The following is a 26069-nucleotide window of genomic DNA, read 5'->3' on the forward strand; positions in this document are numbered from 1 at the left end:
GGCATCAGAACACAGGCAGGGTCAACACACAGATGGTTCTGAACACAGGCCAGATCGGCACACCAACCTATGCTTATCTTATTTGAGCTGTCCTTATTTGGTAAGGACATCAGCTGACAGGCATTGCATATGTGCATAGACTCAGGCCCTGTCCACGTGTTAATCAGGCCCTTGTCTAAGTGCTGAGCTGGAGGATGATCACGAGGTAAAAGCATGAGGTAAAAAGCATGTACCTATCTTTGTATCCCCCAATGTAAAACCATGTACCTTTGTACCCACCAATCATGAGATGTGTAAACGAGGGAGTTACTATGATGTCATTAGCTTAGAAGCATAATAAATAGGGACTCGGAGCTAGTCCTTACTAGCGCCTCCTCCCGATTCTAAGATTGCATGTGTGTTTCTTTTGTGGCATTCCTACAGTGTGGTCCTGCAGCCAATGCCCTTCCTGAGCCAGTAGCCCCCCACCCCTTGGTCCAGACCATGAGACCTCTGAGCCACAATGGGTGGGTAAATTCCGGCAGCAGTTTGCCACGACCTGCTATCAGCCTTCATCCACAGGATCATGGTCACCATGATGGAAGGTATGCAGACCAAGAAATGTATCCTTAGTGGCAGCCATGAGACGTCTTGAAGCATGTATTTCAGCCATAGTCCATTCCAGCACCTGTTGCACTTAAGGCCAGGTACGCACTCATTAATACGATCCTCATGAAGCGAAAGCCAAGGATTGATCACCACAACTTTATTGTACATATATTGACAAATATATAATGCCATACTCTTTTATGTTGTAGACATTACAACTGAATTATGTTATTTTTCTGTTAGAAAATACAAGTTTTGATACCATATCAAGAACCCATACTGGATTTATCTTGATTTGTCTCCAAGAAAACATCTGCTAGTCCACATGACAAACTGTGATGGGGCCCCCTCATCACGGTTATTCACATCCCATTCCCCCCTCCCTGCCAAAAGACGTGACCATGTGGAATGGTTACAACAAATACACAGCCCCCATTGTAAAACCATTCCTACACACTATAAAAATATGTATATACCTCAAATCATAACCCTATATACATCTATGTCCCCCTCACCATGACAACTTCTTTCTGCTATTTCCAAACTATACACAGTGATCAAATGTCATGTACAAACATTTCCCCAAACAGCTAAAACAATGTATAAGGCTTTAAGGAACCTCTATACCTATGCCCCTCACCTTATCCCTTACCTCCCCCCCAAAAAAAAACAACCCCACACATAGTCCTGTGAAGAACTGTCAATTACAGATGTCTTTCCATGGATCCTCAGCTGCTCTCCCTGTCGGTGGGATCTGAGAAACAGGAAAAAAAAAAGGACAGAAATCAAAACCACATAGTGGAAAACTGCACACACATCCCAGGTCATCTCTGCCAACCATTACATTTACTGGACATTTTGAGTTTCAGCTACCCTATATACATACTGCCGTTACCTTGGTTTAGGAAATGTCTGAAGGTCCATTTTTTCATTCAAGCATTTGGGAGACGAGGGGTGATGCAAGCTACAGGCATCAGGGGTTTTTATCTTTTGTTAATTCTGGTGTGAGTCCAGTTTGGTTTTCCCATAATGAAGGGAGTTCCATAAAAGCTTAAAAAAGAATGGATTTTAATACTGTACACTGCTGAGTTTGCCTTGGCAGTTAGTCAGTACATAAACCATTAAGGCTTAGCACTCAGGGTACCCCACATATCTGCACAATTATATATTTTTAACCACAAGACCAAACTTTAATCGCTTTTCACCCTCTCTCCTGCCTGTATTGCCCAAACCACCCCAGTGAGCAAGTTAAAGCAAAAGCCCATAAGGGCTGTCAACTTGCTAAGACAAGAAGTATTCCAGAGTCCCTGGCTTGTTAATTCCACTTCTTATATGCACTTTAGAAGGCTATGAAAAACTGAATTGTTTTTATAATCCGAATATTATGTAATTTTGCTGATAATGTTAGGAATTCACAGGAGCCATGCAGGAAGCCGCTTAGCACCAACCAGCAGTACCTGAAGCTGGAACTCGCGACAGCAGCGGGGCAGGAATGCGGAAAGCTCGTTCCTGCCCACTACACCTCTGGACCACAAGGGATTTCAGTGGCAGAGGAGGTCCAATGTAGGGAGGGAGGGAAGGGGGCTGTGAACAGTGCCTGACAGGGGAGGGAGGGGGTGCTGGGTGCAAATTCTGGCAAGGAACTTGAATATTTAGCAGCCTGTTTTATATTAGAGTCAATCAGTTTTCCTCCATTTTGGGAGGAAAAATGGGGGTCTCAACCTATTCGGATCAACTTATATTCAAGTATGTATGGTAATCTAAGTTAAATTGAACACCTTGACAATATAGTGATTGAAATATAGCTATAATCAGGAAACAGCAAGAATTTGGACAAGATTTGTAATCTGTGGACAATAAGAGGAAGACAGGAACACATTTTGGTCTGTAACTTTCAAGTACCCAAGTTTCCTATATTTCAACTTTTTTTTTTCACAGCGACCAACTCTCTCTCTCTCTCTCTGTAATCTAGGCCCTGATACTCTAAAGTCATTGTTAAAATCATGTCAGCTGTTGCAGTGGCAGCAAATTTTCTCATTTTTAAACAAGTGATGCTCTAAAAACTTCACATGCAAATGAAATCCATGGCGATTGACATTCTGTGACAGGGTGAAGTTCCTGACATAAGCCAGCAGAGGGAGCCTGAGCAGCAGAAATGAGGAGCTCATTTGCATAAAAATCTTGCAAAGGCTGCTGGGAGTTATCCATTCACCCTGAGTTAAGAGTGCTGCAAAGTAACACTCCAGAACAGACGGTTGAGAAAAGCAAGAGCTCCTTTGGGAACCTGGCCAATTCTCAAGAGGAAGAATGCTGGCTTCGGCCTAACTCCCAGTAAGCTCTAAATACCAGTACTGAACAGTGCTGACAAGGGGGCCCGGTACAGTAGAAGGGAACTGTCCAGTGCTGACAACGCTCACAGTGGGCACAGTGCAGCATAGAAAGAGAAACCCTGCCCTGTATTAGGCTACCTGTAGGGGTGTTGAAAGTTGGTCCTCAATCCAGTCAGGTTTTGAAGATTTCCCCAATGAATATGCATGAGGTCTATTTGCATGCACTTCTTTCAATGCACATTCATTGGGGAAATCCTGAAAACCCAACTGGATTGCGGCCCTTGAGGACCGACTTGGCACCTGTGATAGAGCTTGGATTCACTGGAGAGCACTCAGGCTTGATGATCAGCAGAAGGCCCAGTGAGACTCGAGTGTCTTAGGGACTAGAAGAGTCCTTAGAGTGTGCCTGAGAGGTCAGTCTGTGGAAAGACCAGAGTACCGGAGGAGTCCTGGCTGACTGTGGCTGATAGGAGAGACCAGTGGGGAAGATTAGTGGTGACCAGCCGATGAGTGAAGTAGCCAATGGGCTCGGTAGAGCTGGAGTGACCAGGAGTACCCCAGGGCTTGACGACTGGTGGGGGGGCTGGTGAAGAGCATCCAGGACTGGTAGGGATCCAAAAGGCTGGGGAGCAAGGGACCAGCGGTGGCCTCAGAAGCAGCTGGAAGAGTTCAAGGTATAAAGGCTGAGGGGGACTGGTGAGTGACCAGCAGAGGAACCGGCTGGACAGGTGGCGACCGGGGGAAAAAACTGGTAAGTGGTAGTGGGAGCTGTCAGATGACCCCCCCCTAGGAAGCAGCCTGATAATCCAGAGAGTAACCTGAGAGAGAGTGACCAGTGGAATGGTGGCCCAAGAGACCAGGGAGGTCATGTAGGTATTAGAACAGGTGACAGAAGCGAGTCTGGAATAACAGAGTTGATAAGAAAGAAGTTCAGAAGCGCCTAGGGAGTGAGAGGTGACGAGTAGTGACTGCTCGGCCCAATCACATGATCACACATGCAGAATAGTTCACGGAAAAAGACAAATGTACATGTGCGCCAGGATAAGCTACTGCATAGGCACGAAAATCATAGGCGCATGTCATAAGCGATATTGGGGTGTGGAGAACTACCAGCAAACCATGCAAATGTTGTTTTTTTTTTAAACTTATATCGTGCAAACAGCAGTCCTGCTGGTATACAATTTTAACGAACGCACCCGAGATATGCCTTTAACATATGTGTATCATATAGCAAGAAGCTTCTAAAGAGCCAGAATGGAGTCATCTGGTCCGTTCGTCTATCATACACGCATTTTAGGAAGCTCCTGAAAACACACCTCTTCCCCAAACCCAACGACCAAGTTTTAAATTAACCCTTGTTGACCCAAGACTAGACAACTTTCACTCATCATCTGAGCCCATCGCAAACCTCAGTTTTTTGTTTGTAAAACTGTATTATTCTAATTTGTTAAAAATGACTGTTTTTACTACCCTGTACACCGCCTTGAACCAAAAGAATAATACGGTATATAAATAAACAGTTATGTTATATATAGGGGTTTTTTTGGTGCCCTCCCCAATCCTATAAGTATGATGCACGTATCCCGTACTTTTTATTTTTTCAACTTCTACCTCTCAGGCAATCGGCAGCCCCAGACCTGCCAGTAATTTTGGTGCGTTAAAGGTTGGTGCTTTATTTTGTGCATCGCTCAGTGCTCATTTTAATATTAATGAGCTTGTTGTACTTCATTTCCATACTAGTCTCCACAGCCCCCACCCACCCTAGGCTCACATTACATATATAGACCCACACCCCAAACACCCTCCACCTGTTGCCCAACCAAATCCAACCTAAACAGACTAAAAAGTAACAAAACTAGAAATGTAATTCAACTCACTTTACAATTAACATATGAAAAAATGATATTCAACCTTCTTCGATCAGGGCAATTTACAAAATAAGCTACAAAATTGAGAAAAGAAAAAGGAACTAGGCTCAAAAACATTCCAAGAACCCATTCTAACCCTGGTAGTACCTAATGAGGGGGGGAGCAGTTCTGTAGATCAAGAACTGGCATGAGGAGAGCAGACACTCCATGCAGAGAGAGGGAAAGATGCTGAAGGAGTAGCAAGAGATTGCACGAGAATTCTAAAGCCTTCCATAAAGAGACACACCCAATGCAGAGACAATCTGACAAAGACGCACTAGAGTCATGCAGAAATGCTCCATACAGACACACAGGAGAAAGGACCGACGTGGAGAGAGATCAAGATGAGACCTAGATACAAGCAGGATTTCAGTGGTAACTTCTGAGGACTCACCTCTTCCAGAGGACCTTGTACTTTCCGCAGATATTTCTTCACAACTTCCTCTGGTTTTCTACCTGCAGAAACGAAGACACTAAACCAATGGGTAAATTCTTGAAGAGGTTTCTTGACAGACACAGAAAAAAAAAAAAAAGTCGGGACTGGGGAAAACTCTGAGTATGGGAGGGGAGACTATTAGACCAGATCTTGCCGATATCATGAACAACAAAGGACTTGTGTAGAGGGGAAGAAGGGGTTTAGAGGGGTGAGAAAGCATATCAGACAAAAAGACGATAGAGTGTGGGAGACAGAAGGGTCAGGCATCAGCACTACCACAAATAGTGGTAAGAAAGGAAGCCAGATCATGCAGCTTCTCACCTTTCTTGTTTTGCTTTTTACTGGGCTTGCCGCAAATACTGTAGGTACCAGGAACGGGATCACTCTCACTTTTGTTGACAAGTGGTTGAAGAATGATCTTTGAAGGGCGAATCAGACATACGGGAAGTCCTGCCGCACTCATCAGGATTCCAGTAATTCCTGCCACAAAAGTGTATACTATATAAAAAGCAAGTCCATTTCCAAGACACTGGGTTACAGAGCAATTTAGTTTCACCGGGCGATGCTCCACACAAACGGCATGCAAATTATATGAACAAAAGACTAGGTTCTTACCTTTTCTCATCTTCTTTCTTGTAAATAAACACTTTATTCCGGGACCAGCGGGTTATTTCCATCTACCTGCCAGAACTTTGTAGGAAGCTTCAAATTTCAGAGACGTCTGGCTCCAATCCTTGCCATCCTCCACAGAGCCACGCAGCTTGTGCTCGACCCATTAGTGGATGAACCTGGGATGAGCAAGCTCCCAAGAAAATGATCCCTGAGCCTCAATCTGATGTCCAGAGGGTGTACCGACAGGCAGTGAACCCCCTAAAAGCAGACTTCCAAAAGTCTGTGATCTCCTTCAGGGAACTTCAGCAGCGAATGCAAGACTGAAATGACATGAAATAAAATAAAAACACGAGCAGAAAAGACAACCTCATACAACCTGGCTTGTAGGAAAGAAAACTGGTTCCTAGAGGGCCAGTGAAGAGGTAAGAGGGGTTGGGGTTTAAGTCTCTGAAATTTGAGGCTTCCTACAAAGTCCTGGTGGGTAGATGGAAATAGCCCACTGGTCCCGGAATAAAGTGGGATTGACATAACATCGTATTTCTTAACCGTGTAACCATAAGTTCTACGCGGTTTACAAAAGATTATAAACTAAAAACAATTTAAGGATGACAAAAATAAATTATTTGACCAAGTATTTTGAAGAGAGATAAGTTTTTAGTTGAGTGTTGAGTTCTGAAATGTTGATAAGAACAGGCTCCAAGCAATAACAATCGAAATTCTCCATCTTGTGAAGCTGCTTGGAATGCTAAAGTATGGTCCTGTGCTGATGGGAAGGTAGTCACGGCATGAGATTTTCTACTATTTTTATACGATGCTAGCGAGAATCTATTAACCATGTAAAACAGAGAGGTACCATACATAACCTTATAGCAAAAGCAACCCAACTTAAAGAAAACATGAGCCTCCATTGGCAGCCAATGCAACTCACAAAAGAATGGAGTCACATGATCGCATTTTTTAAGACCATAAATCATTCTAACTGCTGTATTCCGAATCAATATGAGTCTAACCATGTCTTTCTTGGGAATTGTTAAATATACAAAATTACAATAGTCCAAAAAGTTTAAAAGCAGAAAACTCAAAAAAGGGTTTAATGGTACGTAGTTTCCATAGTGTGTAATAACCCTTACGTACCACACCATCTGTTTGGTTTTTTCATAGTCAGATGCTGATCCAAAACGACTCCCAATATTTTAATTGTTGATTGAATTATATACAAGGTAGAATTTATACTAATCGACGGCTCGTGAATAATCTTATGTGGCGACACGACAAAAAACTGACTTATCAGAGTTAACTTTGAGTTTGAAATCCTGCATCCAAGAGTTCATCAATTTCAACACAGACTCAATTTTATGAGACAGAACTATATCAGAAGCTATGACAATTGTGATATCGTCAGCATAGCTGAACAGTGGGGGAAAGTGGGGAACCCTGGGGTACACCACTTGGATTTTTCCAGTCAAAGGAAAACTGATTATTAAACTTAACCCGACATTGTCTGGATTCCAAAAACCCTTTAAACCACAGCAGAACATTACCCTGGAGGCTAAAAGCATCCAAACAAGCCAATAATTTGGTATGATCTACCACATCAAAGGCGTTACAAGAACGCTGTTTGTGTTGAGGATTGGTGGTAAAAGGGGGAGGACACGCCTAGTGCCTGCATCCAAGAGATTCTCTCCTAGTCTTAAGAAAAGCACCACGTACACCTAGTAGCACTATAGGTTTACCAGAATGTGCTCCTCAATCCATAAACCCCTCTGTAACAGATGAATTCATATATTTTTGGATGGAAAATTTCTAAATGAATTGCCAACCTACAGTAGAAAGTAGAATTGTGGGGGTCACAAGCCAGGCTTTAACTTTTATATTCTATTTCATTAACATTTTCCTGTATTAATCTAATTGTGGAAAATATGCACATCCGGGGTGGTATGTTTTGGCATTTATTAAGAAGTAAAGAAGGGTTGATTATAAGCATTTTTATGAGATGTTTTTAATTGGAAGGGGATGGGAGAAAATAAGTCTTATCTTTCTTTTATTAAAAGTGGAAGATGAAGTTTAACATAGACAAATGCAAAGTGATGCACCTGGGCAAGAAAAATAAGGAACGTGAATATAAAATGTTAGGTGTAACACTGGGCAAAAGCGAAAAGAAAGGGACCTGGGGGTGCTGATAGACAGGAACCTGAAGCCGTTGGCTCAATGCGCAGCAGCGGCAAAGAAAGCAAACAGAATGTTAGGTATGATAAAGAAGGGGATCACGAGTAGATCGGCGGCCATTATAATGCCGCTTTACAGAGCGATGGTCAGACCACACTTGGAATACTGTATCCAACACTGGTCTCCATATCTAAAAAAGGATATAACCCTGCTGGAGAGGGTGCAGAGGCGAGCCACGAAGCTAGTAAAAGGTATGGAAAATTTGAGCTACAAAGAACGCCTCGGAAAACTGGGACTGTTCACCCTTGAAAAGAGGAGACTGCGAGGGGATATGATAGAGACTTTTAAAATACTAAAAGGATCTGACATAATAGAGCAAGAGGCACCGTTATTCATATTGTCAAATGTGACACGGACAAGAGGTCATGGACTGAAACTGAGGGGCAGCTTCACACAGCGAGTGGTGGACGTTTGGAATGCTCTCCCGGAGGAGGTTGTGGCGGAGACTACCATTCTGGGTTTCAAACACAAGTTGGATACACACCTCCTTGCAAAACACATTGAGGGATACGGGTAATCAGGTTCTCCATCTGGGAGCACCTAACTTGGCCTCCGCGTGTGCGGGTCGCCGGACTAGATGGACCCAGTGTTCTCCCCAGGGCCTTTCAGCCGGGCGCTCCGCCCAGCTAATTTAGATGAGCGCCCGACTGTAATCTCGATCGCAATCCTGCAGCTGCTGCCGCCTTCTGCTCAACATTTTAAAAAAAAACCTTTTCACCGGCTTGGAGATTTACCGGGCTGACTCGGCACAGCCTGAATCGCAAGAGCCTGACTTTTTTTTTTTTGTTTGTTTTTAACGCCAGCAAGCGACTTGAACCCATGCTCCCCGGCGGGGCTCTAATGTGCATGCCGCTTCCCTCCGAAACCGGAAGTCACGTCCCGAGGGGGGAAGAGAAGGGAAGTCGGCATGCACACGCCCCAGAGCATGGGTTCGCTATAGGAGACAGGTCAGCTTACAACTTGCTCTTGCTTGCTTCGGGCTTTCCTCGCTGCCGGGTCCTGCCTACTTTCTGTTTCCATAAAGGCAGGACCCGGTAACGAGGAAGGCCCGAAGCAAGCAAGAGCAGCGAGTTGTAAGCTTCCCTCCGTTGCTGACTTATGGAAGTTAGGTCAGCGATAGAAGGAAGCTTACAACTTGCCTTAGTCCAGCCCTGCACAACATGCGGCCCAAAACAGATGTCACTGCCGATATGGCTCTCACTCCGCTCTCCTTTGAAGATTAGCTCAGGAGGCAAGATTTACCCAAGATCAGACGAACATTAAAGGGCATCTGAGCAGATTGAGGAGAACATGTCCTGTTTTTCCATGCCTAAAAATACCACCTTGTCTAATGTAATCTCTGATCAGATCCTTAAGAGTGATGCAACTATGTATGCTGGACAGTCTCCTCCAGTAAACAGAGCTTTAAAGCCTGCAGCCATACAGAACCAGATAGTCAAAGGGCTCCGAAGTGTAGTATTGCCAAGGGATCTGTCTCACAAGTTTCTGCTGCTGGCAGATGTAAACACAGCACAAGAAATAGAGACTTGTGGCATTCTGTGTGGAAAGCTGATGCATGTAATAGTGCCAAAGCAGTCTGCTGGACCAGACTACAGTTCAGTGATATGGGGAATATGGAAGAATTATTCAGTGTTCAAGATCAACATGATCTCCTCACAGAAGAAAGACGGAGAGAAAGAGAGAGGCAGATACTGGAGAGGGGGGAGAGAAGGGAAGGAGATAGAGATGTCAGACCATGGGGTGGAGTGGCAAGGAAGGAAAGGAGAAGAGAGAGATGCCAGAGCATAGGGGAAGGGTGGAGACAAAAAATGGAGAGGGGTTGAAGCTGAAATAAATCATGTACAAAGGAGAGAAAGGGCACAGGATACAGAGTTTACTGAAGAGACATAGAAAGAGGGAAGATACCATATGGAACAGAGAGAGAGCAGACACTGGATGGAAAAGGCAGAAAGGGTGGACAGTGGATGCAAGGGGCAGAGATAGGGTGGACAGTAGATGGAAGGGGTAGAGAGAGGGTAGAGGCTGGGTGGAAGGGGCAAAGAGAGAGGACAGATGTTGCCTGGAAGGGAGCGAGGACAAATGCTGAATAGAAAGAAGAGAGTGAAGAGAAGATGACTAAAGCAGAAACGACAAAAGGTAGAAAAAAAAATTTTTTTTTTGCTTTACGTAGAATCAAGTAGTATTGTAACTGTATTGATTAAAATTTATCAATAGGAAATGGAAATAAGGCAATTTTGGGGGGGACTAAACCCCTTTCCTCAGATTAGGACAGGATACCATAACAGCTGTTTACTGTACTGTCTTGAAGAAAGATTTGGCCTCTGAAAGCTAATTGAAAAATGGATTAGTCCAATAAAATGGTATTTTCATATTTCTCATTATTTGTTTTATTTCTATTTGTTAATTTGTAAAGTGGTGACTTATGTACAAGTTTTTTTTCAAATTTACATCTACTGTCTTTATATTTTGCACAGTATTAGGGGACATGTGTCACTGTTTCTGTGGTGTTGCATTGTATGCAGAGTCTGGTTTCTTGGTTCAGTTTAACTTTTGACTACGTATTTCTATTTTTAGTTTGTGATTATTCCATATTGGGCGAGTGTGTTTGTGTTCTTTGTGTATGAAAAGGACATGGCTTTCTGTTAGCATCGACTACAGCAGTGGTTCCCAACCCTGTCCTGGAGGACCACCAGGCCAGTCGGGTTTTCAGAATAGCCCTAATGAATATGCATGAGAGAGATCAGCATATAATGGAGGTGCCAGGCATGCAAATCTGCTCCATGCATATTCATTAGGGTTATCCTGAAAACCAGACTGGCCTGGTGGTCCTCCAGGACAGGGTTGGGAATCACTGGACTACAGGATCAATTGACTGTGTAGGATCTGGTTTGTTTAGTTTTACAATGCGTGTGTTGGTGCTATCGTGCTCACTGCAGTGTTTAAGATGCTGCCTTTTCCTAGATGCACCCTTATTGTGTGACTCATGGATTATTACTAAAAATATCTTTTTTTATATAGAGGAGGGGGTTGTTAAAAAAATGATTAGCACTGGCTGTCATATATACTAGGTACACCACTGGATTTAATGACCCTATTCTAACTTTACTGTTGACGTAGGTGTTGTCCCCCCCAACACACAGACACACATTATAAAGAATTAAATTAAAGTTGTATTATCATCAAGTAGCTTTCAAATGACATTATAAGCAAATAAAAATAAAATATTTTTAATACATTGCTAATTATTACCTGCATTTTTACCTATACTGTTTTGCCCTAGCTCTCACTTTGATCTTTATCTGCTACTTTTTTGTTTTGCTGTAATGCAATCACACAGGTGCCCTTCAAGGCTCAGTAACACCTCTCCATAAATTATGTGGAAGAGGTCTGGAAGTGGGGATAGCATCTATTTCATATCCTCAGTGAGACCTCAGGAAGGAACCTAGTGATCAAAACATTTCTTGTATGACTGGATGAGCTATATTTATCTTTTTTTTTAGTTGTTTAAATTCATGCAGAAATAAATGGTTAGATTGGACCTAATGACTTCATTAACACATTTACCTTTTTTAAACCTCTATACCATTTGAAAGAGGGTGAATATCTAATTATTCACTTCTAGAATTGGATACTTCTTAGATGTAGTAAAAATATTCTGGCACAAGTGTCAAACCTTAAAAAAGGAAGTCATATCGAGCATTGGAAAATAATAATAATTAACTAATAAAAATAGTATACATTTAATTTTCTCCACTACCAAATTTCCCCGCCCCACCCCACCCGGCTACTTTTTCATGCCACCCGGCTGGAAAAAATTTCTGGGGAGAACACTGGGACCTATGGTCTGATCCGGTGAAGGCGTTCTTATGTCTATATTGTGCTGTAATGATAATAATGTATGTAAATGCATCATTTGTTGTGCACAATTGAAGTTTCAATAAAGAATATAAAAAACCCAACATTTTCCTGTATTTTTATTGGTGAAGGGGAAAGGGATTGGGAGCAGCCCTAGCATTCAATCCCACAAACTCTAGGTGCAGAATCAGGAGCTGGACTTTAGAAGAGAAAACATTAATGGGAATGGAGGTGGGCAAATCCCTGAACCATTTTCAGAGGACTGAGATCATGAGAAGCTAGCTAAAAGGTGGACAAAGCGATGGGACTGGATGGCATACACCCACAGGGACTTCGTCTGGAATACGTTCCATTGTGCCGTGTGAGATTCTCCTATTTTAAGTCCTTAAAACTACTGAAACAATCATCATAAGTATTTTGACGACAATGGATAATTAATTTTCTTTACAAATCCAGAATGAAAGCCCACTTCTTTGAAGTTGCATTTAAATCCTGTCTGTCACCCTCCCACTTCTCCAGCCCCCTCGAATTCCCTTCATGAGCACAAGCTCGGACTCCCCTTTGTCCTGTGTGATTCCACCCGACTCCCCTTTTGTCCTGTGTGTCTGTCGTAATTAGATTGTAAACTCTTCTGAGCAGGGATCGTCTCTTGTGTGTTCAATAGGCAGCTCTGTGTGTCTAGGAATGCTATAGAAAGAATCCATTGTTGTTGTTAAATTCTAATTGACTTTCTATGAAATGCAGAGATTTCAGACCAGTTTTATTCTGACACTTTTCTGCATTTGGAATTCATTCTAACACAAGCCGGCATGCAAGTGCACCTTTTAACACTTTTTTTCCATCTTGTAGTCCACTACATTGAAAGTAAATTTTAGCACACAAAATAAGCTAAAGCAAGGTCAGTAAATACTTTTTCACTGAAAGGGTGAAAGCCCCCCAATCTTACCAGCCAGGGCAGGGTTGACAGGGCTGGATGCATTCAGGTTTTTTATAGGCAGCGTGGGAACTCTACAAAAGAAAGATCAAAAGTTAGAAACTACCTACTACTGTAACTGCAGAATTTTATAAGCTACAAACAAAAGAGTCTCATGTCTAAGAATCCTTCACATGCCCACAGAAGCTTCAGATCAGATCCATCTACAAAAGGCAGGAGGAGTCTTGCAGTTACATCTGTTCTTAACATACACCTCAATAATCCATTATTGTATTTTTTTAAATGTAGTTTTGATTTGGGGAGTGGCTCAGATGGCGGCACTGGAGACACATTTGTAAGACTGCTTAAATCTACTCAAGTTTCTTGTTATCTTTTGCCGTTATGCTGCATAAACCAAAAGAGGTGGTGAAAGATGTTCTGCCCTTAGCTCAGCAGACAATAGAGTGTTTTATCATGGGACCCTTACCAGCTACCCCTTCATCGATGGGGCATGAGACATTGCTATTGCCCTCATCGTCAGCCGTTCCTCCTTGTCCAGAGTCAGCGTACGTTATGGGTGTGGAAGTGCAAGCCGCTGAAGTGGCAACATTTAATGCGACCAAGGAGGCAATGATTCCACAACACCCCCCCCCCCCAAGGAGGTGACACTTGAAGCAAAAACTTGATAATACAACAATGAAGACTTCTTGAGAGATAATTGCTCTGGGGAGGAAAATGGAGGATTTGATTAAATCTCTGGAGTCAAATAAATTGGACTTTAAAAATTCAGTTGCTCAGATATGGAAGTAAAATCTATTCAAGACTTTAAGGAAATCAGCATTAAAGATAATCTTGCCCTACAAAAAAGAATTGAGAACACTGAAAATTATAATTGTAGACTGAATCTTCAATTACTCAATTTTCCTAAATCCCCAGGGATATTACCACTTGATATGTTTGACAGAGATATTAAAATATTCCTCAGAAGTTTTGCCCCTAGTAAATAAAATATATTATTTGTCTGTTTCTTCAAAAGTATCCCAAAGAGACAGAGGGAGACTGTATTAAGCAGACTCAATTAGATGTGACTAATATATCTGTATTCTAGAAGAATCTATAACCGAGTCCTCTATTAGAGCTACATTAATAGTTTCCTTGTATTTGAGAAAGATTTAAACGTTGAGAGACTTTACCTATGCCACTCGTCTGAGTTATTTTATGGGAAAAAGATATCTGGATGTGACTAAAATACTCAAGAAAGGAGGAAAACATTTCTTGCTATGAGACCAGATCAGGGGCTTCATTTTTATTAGCCTATCTATGCAAGTGTATTGTTAAATTTGTTGGTTTCAAAATATGTTTTCTTTGCCACAGAGCAATTAAGAGCCTTTCTAGATTTGAAGGAACATTGCTTGACTGATATCTGACTATAGGAAGGATTTCAGCCTTATGTGCTCTTTTTTGAGTTAAAATTATTTTCCTTATTTTATTCTCCTCAATTTTCTTATGACCACTCCTCCTTTTTATTGTTTGTGGTCTAAGGAAAAATTAATAATTTTCCCCATTTGTTTCAATTTAGATTCTGTTATGTTCTAGGCAATTTCCTTCTGTATTACTGCAAGTTTCAAGTTTTATTAAATTTGATATTTCGCTTATCAAGCTTTTAAGTGGTATACATTTAAAATATAAAATCAAGGTAACAGATTATGACAAACAGACATATCAAAATAGGACAGAAAGCAATTAAAGTGTAGTAGAGAGGAACCCGTCTGCTATGGAGGAAGATTTAATTAAAGATCAAATGCGTAACAAGAGTTTATCTTATAAAATTTTTGTAAAACTGCTAAAGAAATTTAAAAAAAATGTAGTTTCATATCAACTAATGTACATAAAATTAAAAAGGACTAGAGGCATGAAAAAGGCCATATGCTAGACTTGGTATTCTGCAAAGGAGTCGCAATCTGTGAACACAAGGCTGGTGGCATGTGAGATACCAGCACAATCATGGTCTGATCATTTTCTATTAAGGACTACATTAAAAAAATGGGCCTAGCCAAAGTTGGAAGGAACTTCAACTGCTGATAATTCCTAGAGGCCTTATCCTACTCCCAACTGGATGAAAATACACTCTTAACAATGACATTCCAACGGCACCTTCAAAGAAAGTCCTATGCTCTACAAACAAACGTTCTCCCTAGAAAATGATGAAAGTCTCACCTAGAAAAAGACAGACTCAACTAGAAGAAATATATGGCAATGTATGGCCAAGCCTCAACAGCAGCCAAAAACAATATTTCTCTGAAAACATCGAACAAACTGCAAATTCAACTAAGCAACTATTTAAAATAGTAAGCAGCCTACTGCAAACCCCATAAGTTGTGATTCGGAGGGCTGGTTCTAACTTGCAATGATTGGCTAACAAAATTAAAGGTCTCCATTCTATAGATAGTCCCCATCAAAAGCTCCCAACAGCTAATAAAGAGAACACTACCCCCCCCCAACCAAGCACAGCTATCTGGGACTCATTCAACCAGGTTACCAAGGAAGCTCTTGAAATAATCCTAAAAGGCCTATGGCCTACAACCTGCCCTCTCGACCCCTGTGCAGCAAACAGTATAACAAGCAAGCAAAGGCCTCACTGAAGGGACCACTAACATTGTTAACTCCTCACTTGTAGAAGGGCAGCCGCCAACCACACTAAAAAGAACTGGGTGCACTCCCTACTGACAAGAGCTCCCTTGACATGGACAAGCTGAAGCTACTGAGCAGTCTCAAACATTCCTTTCCTAGCAAAATGTCTACTGTTGAATGGACAATCTGCATTCAACTCAATAACTGAAGAGAGAAGGAGGGAAGAGGACATTCTCTGTCTGAGAGGAATACAAGACAGGAGCCCCACAGTCATTGTCATGGAAATTCACAGAGGGAGACGTCTCAGTGGCATCCACTGCTCCAGCCCTGTATGTTCAGAGTCTACAATGGCTCCTCTGACCACAGCGGGACAAAAAGGGCATTAACTCATAAGCAATTCTGTTCTCCTCAGTGGGGGAGAAGGCAGCTCTAGCATTCTTCAAAGATAAAGAGCAGGAGGAGAATGCTTTTCCCCTCTTTGCTTTCCTTGGGTCATTTACGAGGGTAAGTAAATTTATGTGACAAATGAGGCAATGAAAACACAGGGAAGCAGACAGAGGGCGCAGGGGACCCTAAAGGAGCTTTGCAATTACAGAGACAACGCATACTTTAATAAACACAAGTTCTGAACTAAGATATGTTGACGCTCCATTATTCTTTGCCCCTCAGGCACCACAGCTCCAACTTTCCTTACCAAATACCACGCAGCCAACTTACCACTTCTAGCTGTCTTCAACTTAAATACCCCTCTTCTGTGTTAAAGCAACCTGTTGAAATCAGCGTTGCCCGTCTCAAGGCATCAGAGCAGCACTGGCAGAGAGCCAAGATTAGCCCAAGGGCCCAGCTCCATCTGAAGATGTTTCTACAGTGCATATGCTAAACTAGTGCTTCTTAAACCAGGCAGTCGGATTTTCAAGATGAATATTTGAGAAATTTCAATGCTTACTATCTACTTTATAGGCAAATATCACTCATGCATATTCATTAGGGATATCTTGAAAACCCAACTGGCTGGGGGTCCCTCAGGACAGGTTTAAAAACCACTGTGCTATATTGATAGCATACCAGTTTAATAAGTGCAAACAGGATGCTGCAGTCTCTTGGAGAAGCACTTAGAGGAGGCAAGGAGAGGTGGAGGCAGCACTGCAGAATCAGCATGTGGATACTCGATTTGTTTGTTTGTGGAGGGAGGGGAAGGGGGGTTTGAGAAGGAAGATACACACTTAACCTCCACATTCACATCAATGGAGAAACTACCCCTGGGCACAGAGAGAGACAGACACTCACCCAGCAGCAATGAGTGCTCTGGACTGCGCCATGGCAATGCACTGAAGGTGGTTGTGGCTCAGGCTCTTCCTGGTCTTTTGGCTCTTCTTACGTTGGATTTCCATTTGGTTAGTCACGTTTGTAGCCACTGTCTGACTTGACATGCCGGTTGCCTGTTCCTTGTTCACTTGGCTTGTCAGAGTCTGCTTCTGGCTCCTGACAGCCTGTATAGATTGGGCAGGCATCACCCCATTTACCAGAGTTTTCATACCAGCAGCAGACCAGTGTCTGGGCTCACTCGGGGCAACTCCCTTCACAGCAGCTTCAGTAATGGGAGAAACGTTGCTCATTACCTTCTTTACTAGCAGGCATTGTGGGCACATACATGGCTGCTGTGGTGCTGGCTTGCTGGGAGTGCTGGGGCTGGCCAACCAGGCCTGCAACTTAGGCCATGAACCCGTCAACAAAGGATACACCAGGTCCTGCCGCCAGCGCAGGCGGCACTTTTGCCGAGTCTGGTGGTTCATCTGCACCATGGTGGTGAAATCAATGACGAAGCAGAAGCCAATGGAGCTGAGGTCAATCCAGGACTGCCGCTTCTCAAAGGCTCGCTGGATAACAACTATGATTTCCATATCATACGGAGTCCACAGCCCATCATTACTCTCCCACTCCCACACTACACCTTTCCCTGGTGCCGAGGAAGGATCAAAGTAACGGCGCTGCACAGGATGAATGGCACCTGCAAAGAGAAGGAGTCATCATGAATATATTCTACCCCAGACTAGAGAAAGACCCGGGGACAAATTTTTCCCTGTGGGAACTCATTTTCCTATCTTGCCCTGTCCTTATCTGCACAAGCCTCAAACGCTTTCAAATTGTAAGTGTTTGAGGCTTATGTGGTCACGACAAAGCTTACAGGAATGGGAAAGGGACAGTGACAAAGCTTGTGTTGGCAGGGAAATTGAGTTCCTGCAGGGACAGGGAAAAATTTGTCCCCGTGTCATTCTCTACCACAGTGGCCTTTGAAGGATGGTTTTCTCTACCCTATAGCCTAAATGAGAAAAGGGGAATTGGATTTGTGTGTGTATGCTTACAATCAAAGCGGTTTGACATATTTTGAAAAGGTACTTATTTTGTTTCTGGGGCAATGCAGTGTCACAAACAGCTGCAGGATCTGGGCCCACTTGGGGCAACTCCCTTCAAAGCAGCCTCAGTAGTGGGAGAAAACGTTGCCCGTGGGCACATCCATGGCTGCTGTGGTGCTGGCCGACTAGGACTGCAACGTAGGCCATGAACCCGTCAACAGTTTAAATTTGGTGTAGGAATGTTCCAAGTGGAACTGACATGGTTTGGATCCCCAGTAACTGAGTAGTTCACACCTATTAGCAGCAGATGCATTTGAGTGATGTCAAGATGGACAGAGGGAAAGGGAAGGGCAAATAGAAAAAAGAACAGGGGAGGAATAAAGGGATAAGATGACAGGACAGATAGATGCCAAAGGGAGTAGACCCTTGAGGACAACCCAATGGACTGCACAAATTGAAGCCGCGCGAAGGAATACAAGGGGAGACCAATGATTAGGAAATTACAGCAATCCAGATGTGAAGGAACCAAAACAGCACAGATGCAGTGCAAGGCAAAATATGATGTACAGCGAGCGTTATCAATGTGAGGCTGGAAGGAAAGACTGGAGTCAAAAGTAACACCAAGTATCTTTTGAATGTCAAGGGAAGAAGTGGGAGAGGCTGAAATGGATTTGGGAAATGTTAAGATGCCAGACAAAATCATGCAGAGGAAAAAACGACAGATGATGTCTATTGAGGGTTACAGATAGATGTAGAGGTAGGTTATAGAAATGGTCAGGAACCACTTCACAGGTCACAGACCTGATGGGCGCGATGGACCTCTGGTCTGACCCAGTGCTGGCAACTTCTTATGTTCTATATCATCCATGTAGCAAAAACCTATACTGGTTGTTAATTAGCTATTAACGCCAATCTGTATCTAAATTATTATGTGCATAACAGGAGCTATTCTTTAACCTCTGCACACAATTTTGCACGCTAAGGCCCTGATTAGCTCTGGTGCCCAAGGCCTCTCCCAGTGCATCCCAAGATGAACTGGGAGGGGGAAGGGCAGGAGTGGGCATCCCTCCTACTGATATTTTCATGCAAAGCTACAGAGGATATGGGGGAATAACAGGGGATGTTTGCAGGGATGGGGGGGTGTCAGGCTCGTCAGGAGGAGTGCAATGTTTGGAGGGGGCTGGAGGAATCACTGGGGGGATGTGGAGGGAAGTCAGGGGTTGTGGAGGAAATTGGGGATTCCTCTGCTGCAATCAGCTGATGCCAAGCCCAGGTGTGGGGAGGTGCAGGGGTCAGTGAGAGGAGTGCTGTCTTTGGAGGGGGGCTGGAAGACATCAAGTTTATTTTAAAAAAATTATACCGCCTAATCAGGCTTCTAGGGGGTGTACATTAATCAATAAAAAGTCAAATTAACAAACATATTTGGGGGAACAATTAACTAAACAGACTTGTTCAAAAGTAAAAAAAGGGGTCGAACTACAATCTTATAGGAAAGAACAAGAGGCAAGAGAAAGGCTAAAAGAAAGGAAGTCAAATTGTCCTTAGAAGGGCAGTTGCTATTAAACAGCATCTTTAAAAGAGAAGGGACTACTCGAAGGTGTCTTTAAATAAGGATTTAAACTGGTTTAAATTTGTTTCCTCTCTTATATAATTGGAATGGAGTTCCATGCCAATTAGTTTAGAAAAGTCAATTTGTTGAATGACAATGGAAGGTACTTGGTGTGGACTTCCTGCATCCTACCAATTTTTCTACGAATTGACGTCCTACCAATTGTCAGGAGCCCAAATGAAGGAATGTAAGAACTGTGTTGGAACATTTGCGGGAAAACTGTTTTGAGGCCCTTGGTATTATAAAGAATGATTCTTTATGGAAAAACTTGTCACGTCCGCAATTGAACTTCAGCTCTCACCTCCTCCAGCACGGACACACGCACAAGCTGCCTGGCTCACTGCTGTAACCTCAAGCAAGTGCTTTTCTGCGTCTGCATGCGATTGGACTCCACCTCACAATCACGTACAGACGCAGGACAGCGACTGCCGGACGCGACCACCAGACACTTAAGGCACAAGTTTTGCATAAAGAATTATTCTTTATAATAATAATAATAATTTTATTCTTATATACCGCCAAAGCCATGGTAGTTCGAGGCGGTTTACAACAAGAAGAGCTGGACAATCAGCAAAATAATTACAGTGACATCGTCAAGTACGAGTGGAGAGGGAGTAAGTCAGAGTGATAGACACAGAGTAGAACCGGGGTCATACACCAGCAGACCAGCAGTTTTAGAGCATTCTCCACCAAAACAGGAGCCACCACTACATGTTGTATCCGGAACGATATTTTTTCCCAGGTAACCTCATCAAACACCTACCCCAAGTCCCCTTCCCAAGCCACCAGGTACGAAGGCTTCCGGGCCCTCTCCTGATGTACCCACTGATACAACCTCTCTGGACTGGTGACCCCAACATCTGCTCAAAGGCAGAGCAACTATAACCCGCAGCATCAGCCTGTTTAGCCTTCTGCAAATAACTTTTCACTTGAAGATATGGGAAAAGGTCCTCAAGGCATAAGCTTTTAAGGACCAGAGTCAAAAGCCTCTAATGAATAAGGTTCTGGTCCTTCAAAGCTGATATTTCAAATTAGTGTTCGGTGCCACCTGCCCACGATGGTGGCATACAGAGCGGGTTAAACAAACTGCCCTGGGATGTAGTTTTGTACCATGAACACAAATAACTGGGCAAACTGTGGCCTCCTAAGTTTGCTACCCTCTCTCTATGCCCGTTCACCCCATCTCAGCAGCTCTCATCCCTATTTAGTATCCCTCATGAGGAATTAAGCACCTAGAAAATGTTACATATCCAGGACCTCTAGTTAAAATGGCTGTAGTACAAACATTGCTTTGCGCAGCTTCCTGTAAATTAGGAAGGCCTGTGCATTCACTCATCATAGAGGTGGGGCCCTCCTGGGTTTCCAGCATAGAACTTATGGCAAAGGTCAGAGAACCCCACCAAGAGCACCAAAGAAAAAGCCGTTCATAGAAAGCCAACAGTGAAAGTTTCTTTAGGTATGTTAAACTGTAATGTTTAGTGTTTTATATGCCATTTATATTTTAGCTATCTGTATGTTTTTGCTTTTTCTTAATTTGTGAATTGCTTATTCTTTATAGCTTCATAAAATTTGATTAAACGCTTTACATAAAATTCAAAGCGTTGTACAGTAAAAGTTTAAAATATTAATTAGGGAACACACTGCAAATAATAAACAGTCATATGAGAAAGAAATTTGGAGGGTGGGAGGACAAGAAAACAAAAGGGAAAAGAGAGTAGAACTACAATTTATGAGAAAATAGAACATAAACGGATAGAAAGAGTAGGGCGTGCCAAGAAAGAGAGAGAAAAAAGAAAACTAAAGATGGTTTAAAAAGGATAAATCAGTTGTAGGCATCTTTACAAAGAAAGCATTTTAGACTACTCTTGTTCGGTTCTGATGGATAGAGGGAGAGAGTTCCAAATTGAATGAGCAGTGACCGAAAAGATAGACCCTCACAGGAACATTCAGAGTTTGTTGTGAGGCGGATCTTAGGGTTCTGGGGGAATCGTATGGAATTAGAAGTCTATCTATGAATGCGGGAACATTAGTCTGTAGATCCGATGAGGATGGGCAACCAGTGCGCGTTCTTCAGCAAAGGGGTAAATTTTTTAGAGCCTGTGATGAATTTTATTGCCGTGTTTTGAATAAGTTGAAGCTGCCTTATATCCTTTTGACATATCCCTTTATATAATGTATTACAGTAGTCAATTTTTGATACGACGAGCGAGTGAATTAGGATATTAAGAGAATTAGCATCTAGGAGAGGGACCAAAGATCTTATCATCCTGAGCTTGTAATAACAGTTTTTGACCAGGATAGCTCTTACTGCAGCACTTTGTGCTAGAAAAAAAAAAAAGGAGTGCCACTAAAGCAAGTTACATAATGTTCACAAAGATATCCCTTATAAATACTGCCCAGAGAATGAGTTTCCCAAAGCCCCACGCTGCTTAGAATTAGGAATGTGCATGGTTTAGCTAGGACTTAGTAATGCCAGGAATGTCCCTTGAGGATGATGGCAGACTCCTACCAACCGAGTTCATCTCCACCCTGGGCCTTCTCAACAGGCTACAAATACCAAAATTTCTCAGCAGACTCTTAAGACAGAGCTCTGCAACAGTCTGGAATGACAGCAGATGGGGAATGGATGAGGGGCAAGAAAACATTCAGATTATCCTGTCATAATCTGATCTTCATATCCTGAAGACTAAAGAAAAAAAAAAAACAACTAACGACACGCAGCGAGAGCAGTTCCCAGCTAACCCATCAATCTGAGAGAAAACGTGTAACTAAGAAAAAAAAAAGTGGTCTTCTTCTCCTCAGTACATAAGTTAGCTTTATTATGATAAGGATTTGGCAAGGAAATAGTTTCTGGTCAAATCCATTGGGAGCGTAAAACACTGAACCCATTGTCTAAGCAGATGGAGAGGAGAGGAGAAGCTGAAGAATGAATAAACCTGGGAAACTCATTAGCAAAGACTGATTTCCCACCCTCCCTTTCCCCAGGTCAAGTGAGCAGCTATGAAAAGAAAGGCCCAGCTGTTCCCAGATGGCAGCGTCCTGACAAAAGAAGGGAGCTTCAAACAACAGAATGGAAGAAACCACAAAGAAATCACAGAAGTGAAAAACCAGGGAAGCAATCATTCCCACACAGCTCCACAAAACAACCAACCTTAGCAATGAAGACTGACTTGAGAACAAATCCCCCCCACCCCCACCACTACAGATGGCCGACAACTAGGAGTCAATCAGGGCTCTATGGATCTAGCGTTGGGGGATCATAGGCCAGCCTTGCTGGACAGTCCCCGTCATGAATCACTTAAGAAAAAATTTACCATCAATGGTGTGCTGCAAGATTCAGTTACTGGCTTGATTCTTTTCCAAAATTTTAGTAAGTGGTATTGCTGAAGGGCTGTCAAAATTTGAAATAGAGTAGACGCCCCTGATGGTGTGAACAACAAGAGAAAGGACCTAGCAAAGCTTGAGGAATGGCCTGAAATTTGGCAGCTAAACCTGAAGGAACAATACATTAAGGGGCCGAAATCCAAAACACAGGCTAAGTCGTGGGTCAGACCCCGCCCCATTATAGTACTAATTGTAACACCATTTTTTCCATTCATTTTTCATATATAGACACACAAAATAACCTTATTAACAAATTTTTATTATTATTAACACCACAAAATTTAATTACACACAGCACACTGTATACTTCTCAACATTCATTCTTACCAGAACACAGATAACCCCTATACAAATACGGGACCAAAAACTAAAAGTACTAATATATACAAACGAAACCCTAAGATTCAAAACTCTGCATGCAGTATAACCTCAGAGAGAAAGAAACAAATGCATTTCTTCCTGAACAGTGCAAAACACAGATAGCAGAAGAAAATTCTCAAAATTGACAAAGCCATGGGCGGCGGCTACTTGCTCCTCATCTGGAAGCCTTCCCTCTGATGTTGCAACATCAGAGGGAATGCTTCTGGTTCAGGCATGGGACGCAAGTAGGAACTGCCGCCTGCGGCTTTGTGCACACTGCAGCAGTGAGGAGGAGGAGGGATCTGGTCAGAACATAACACTGGAGGCGGCATAACACCTCCTTTGAGAGAGCAATAACCTCCTCTGGGAGAGCATTCCAGGTGTCCACCACTCGTTGCGTGAAGCAGAACTTCCTGATATTTGTCCTGGACTTGTCCCCCCTTAGCTTCAGTCCATGTCCTCTTGTCCATGTCACATTGAACATTGTAAATAATTTTTTTTCCTGCTCTATTTTGTCGATTCCTTTCAGTATTTTGAAGTCTCAATCATATCCCCTCGCAGTCTCCTTTTCTCAAGAGAGAACAATCCCAGTCTCTTAAGTCGTTCCTCATATTCCAAGTTCTCCATACCATTTATTAGCTTGGTTGCTCGTCTCTGCACCCTCTCCAGCAGTTTTATATCCTTCTTTAGGTTGGGAGACCAAAGTTGGACACAGTATTCCAAGTGTGGTCTGACCATTGCTCTATAAAGCGGCATTATAACTTTCTCCGATCTACTCGTGATTCCTTTCTTTATCATGCCTAACATTCTATTTGCTTTCTTTGCCACTGCTGCGTATTGTGCCGACGGTTTCAGGGTCCTATCTATCAGTACACCCAGGTGCTTTTCTTGTTCGCTCTTACCCAGAGTTGCACCTGACATTCTATATTTGTGTTCCTTGTTCTTTCTGCCTAAACTTTACATTTTTCTACATTAAACTTCATCTGCCATTTCTCTGCCCATTTCTCTAACTGACACAAGTCACTCTGGAGTACCTCGCTATCCTTCTGTGATCTGATTGCCCGGCATAGCTTTGTGTCGTCTGCAAACATGATGATCTCACTGGATGTTCCTTCTTCTAGGTCATTGATGAAAATATTAAATAAGATGGGCCCAAGTACCGAGCCCTGGTGCACACCACTAGTCACTTTCTCCCAGTCTGAGAACTTCCCATTTATGCCCACTCTCTGCTTTCTGTTCTCCAGCCATTTGCCTATCCATCTTAGTATATCTCCCTCTATTCTATGGCTTTGTAGTTTCCTGAGAAGTCTTTCACGTGGAACCTTGTCAAACGCTTTCTGGAAGTCCAAGTATATTATGTCCACCGGTTCTCCACTATCAATTTGTTTGTTCAGGGTCTCAAAAAATTGAAGTAAATTCATCAAACATGATTTCCCTTTCCTGAAGCCATGTTGACTGGCTCTCATTGGGTCGTGTGTATCCAAGTGCCGGATTATGCTATCTTTAATCAGTGCTTCAACCATCTTTCCAGGGACAGATGTAAGACTCACAGGTCTGTAGTTGCCCGGTTCTCCTAGAACATAAGAACATAAGAAACGCCTTCACCGGATCAGACCAAGGTCCATCTTGTCTGGCGATCCGCACACGCGGAGGCCCATTTAGGTGCTCCTTGTTGGAGATCCGGATTTCCCGTATCCCTCAATATGATTTGCAAGAAGGTGTGCATCTAACTTGCGTTTGAAACCCAGAACAGTAATCTCCGCCACAACCTCCTCCGGGAGAGCATTCCAAGCGCCCACCACTTGTTGTGTGAAACAGAACTTCCTGACATTTGTCCTGAACCTGCTGCCACTCAGTTTCAGGCTATGACCTCTTGTCCGTGTCACATCTGAAAATGTCAGTAATGCTGCTTCCTGGTCAATTTGGTCAAATCCTTTTAATATTTTAAAAGTCTCAATCAGATCCCCACACAGTCTTCTCTTTTCGAGGGTGAACAGTCCCAGTTTTCCGAGGCGTTCCTTGTAGCTTAAATTCTCCATGCCTTTGACTAGTTTCGTGGCTCGCCTCTGCACCCTCTCCTTTTGATCCTTTTTGAAAATTGGTGTGACGTTCGCCATGTGAATCACTTTGCATTTGTCCACATTAAATTTCATCTGCCACTTGGACTCCCAGTCTTACAATTTCCTAACTCAAACATGAAATTGCTGATCTGTTGTTAGTTATCTGTAACCTGTTGCTAAAATCGTCTGTAGTGCCTGAAGACTGGAGAGTGGTCAATGTTACACCTCTGTTATAATGCCTCTGTATCACTGCAGGGTGCAACCTCACCTAGACTACTGTGTTCAGTTCTGGTCTCCAAGGTTCAAAGAAGAGCGACCAAGATGATAAAAAGGATGGAACTCCTCTTGGATGAGGAAAGACTAAAGAGGTTGGAAAAGAGACGGCTGAGGAGAGATATGATTGAAGTCTACAAAATCCTCAATGATGTAGAATGGTGGATTGATTTTTTACTGCATCAAGATTAACAAACACTAAGGGACATTTGATGAAGTTACAGAGTAAAATATGTTTTCACTCAGAGAATAGTTAAACTCTGGAACATGTTGCCAAAGGATGTGGTAAGAGTAGTTAATATAGCTGGTTTTTCAAAAGGCTTGAACAAGTTCCTGGAGGAAAAGTCCATAGTCTGCTGTTGAGTCAGACAAGGGGGAAGCCACAGCTTGCCCTGGATCGGTGGCATGGAATGCTTCTACTATTTGGGTTTTTGCCAGGTACTTATGACTTGGATTGGCCTCCGTGAAGACGGGATACTGGGCTAGATGGACCATTGGTCTGACCCAGTAAGGCTATTCTTAAGATGCTGG

General features: G+C 42.9%; 1 protein-coding gene across 2 annotated transcripts in view; it reads right to left on the bottom strand.

Annotated features, from left to right (window-relative positions):
- Window positions 1–728: 728 nt before the first annotated feature.
- DTX4 (deltex E3 ubiquitin ligase 4) overlaps window positions 729–26069 on the bottom strand; it is a 33120-nt gene continuing 7779 nt past the window's right edge. The window contains exons 2-6 of one of the 2 annotated variants that reach the window (XM_033919649.1): window positions 16786–17506; window positions 12901–12962; window positions 5583–5741; window positions 5220–5298; window positions 729–1342 (exon numbers count right to left, since the gene is read on the bottom strand). In XM_033919649.1, coding sequence (XP_033775540.1) covers window positions 5258–5298; window positions 5583–5741; window positions 12901–12962; window positions 16786–17506 — 983 coding nt within the window. In that variant the 3' untranslated portion in view covers window positions 729–1342; window positions 5220–5257. The remainder of the gene's footprint in view (window positions 1343–5219; window positions 5299–5582; window positions 5742–12900; window positions 12963–16785; window positions 17507–26069) is intronic. The other variant, XM_033919648.1, reaches the window with a different exon arrangement.

This window comes from Geotrypetes seraphini, chromosome 14 (genome assembly GCF_902459505.1).
Source record: "Geotrypetes seraphini chromosome 14, aGeoSer1.1, whole genome shotgun sequence".
NCBI lineage: Eukaryota > Metazoa > Chordata > Amphibia > Gymnophiona > Dermophiidae > Geotrypetes > Geotrypetes seraphini.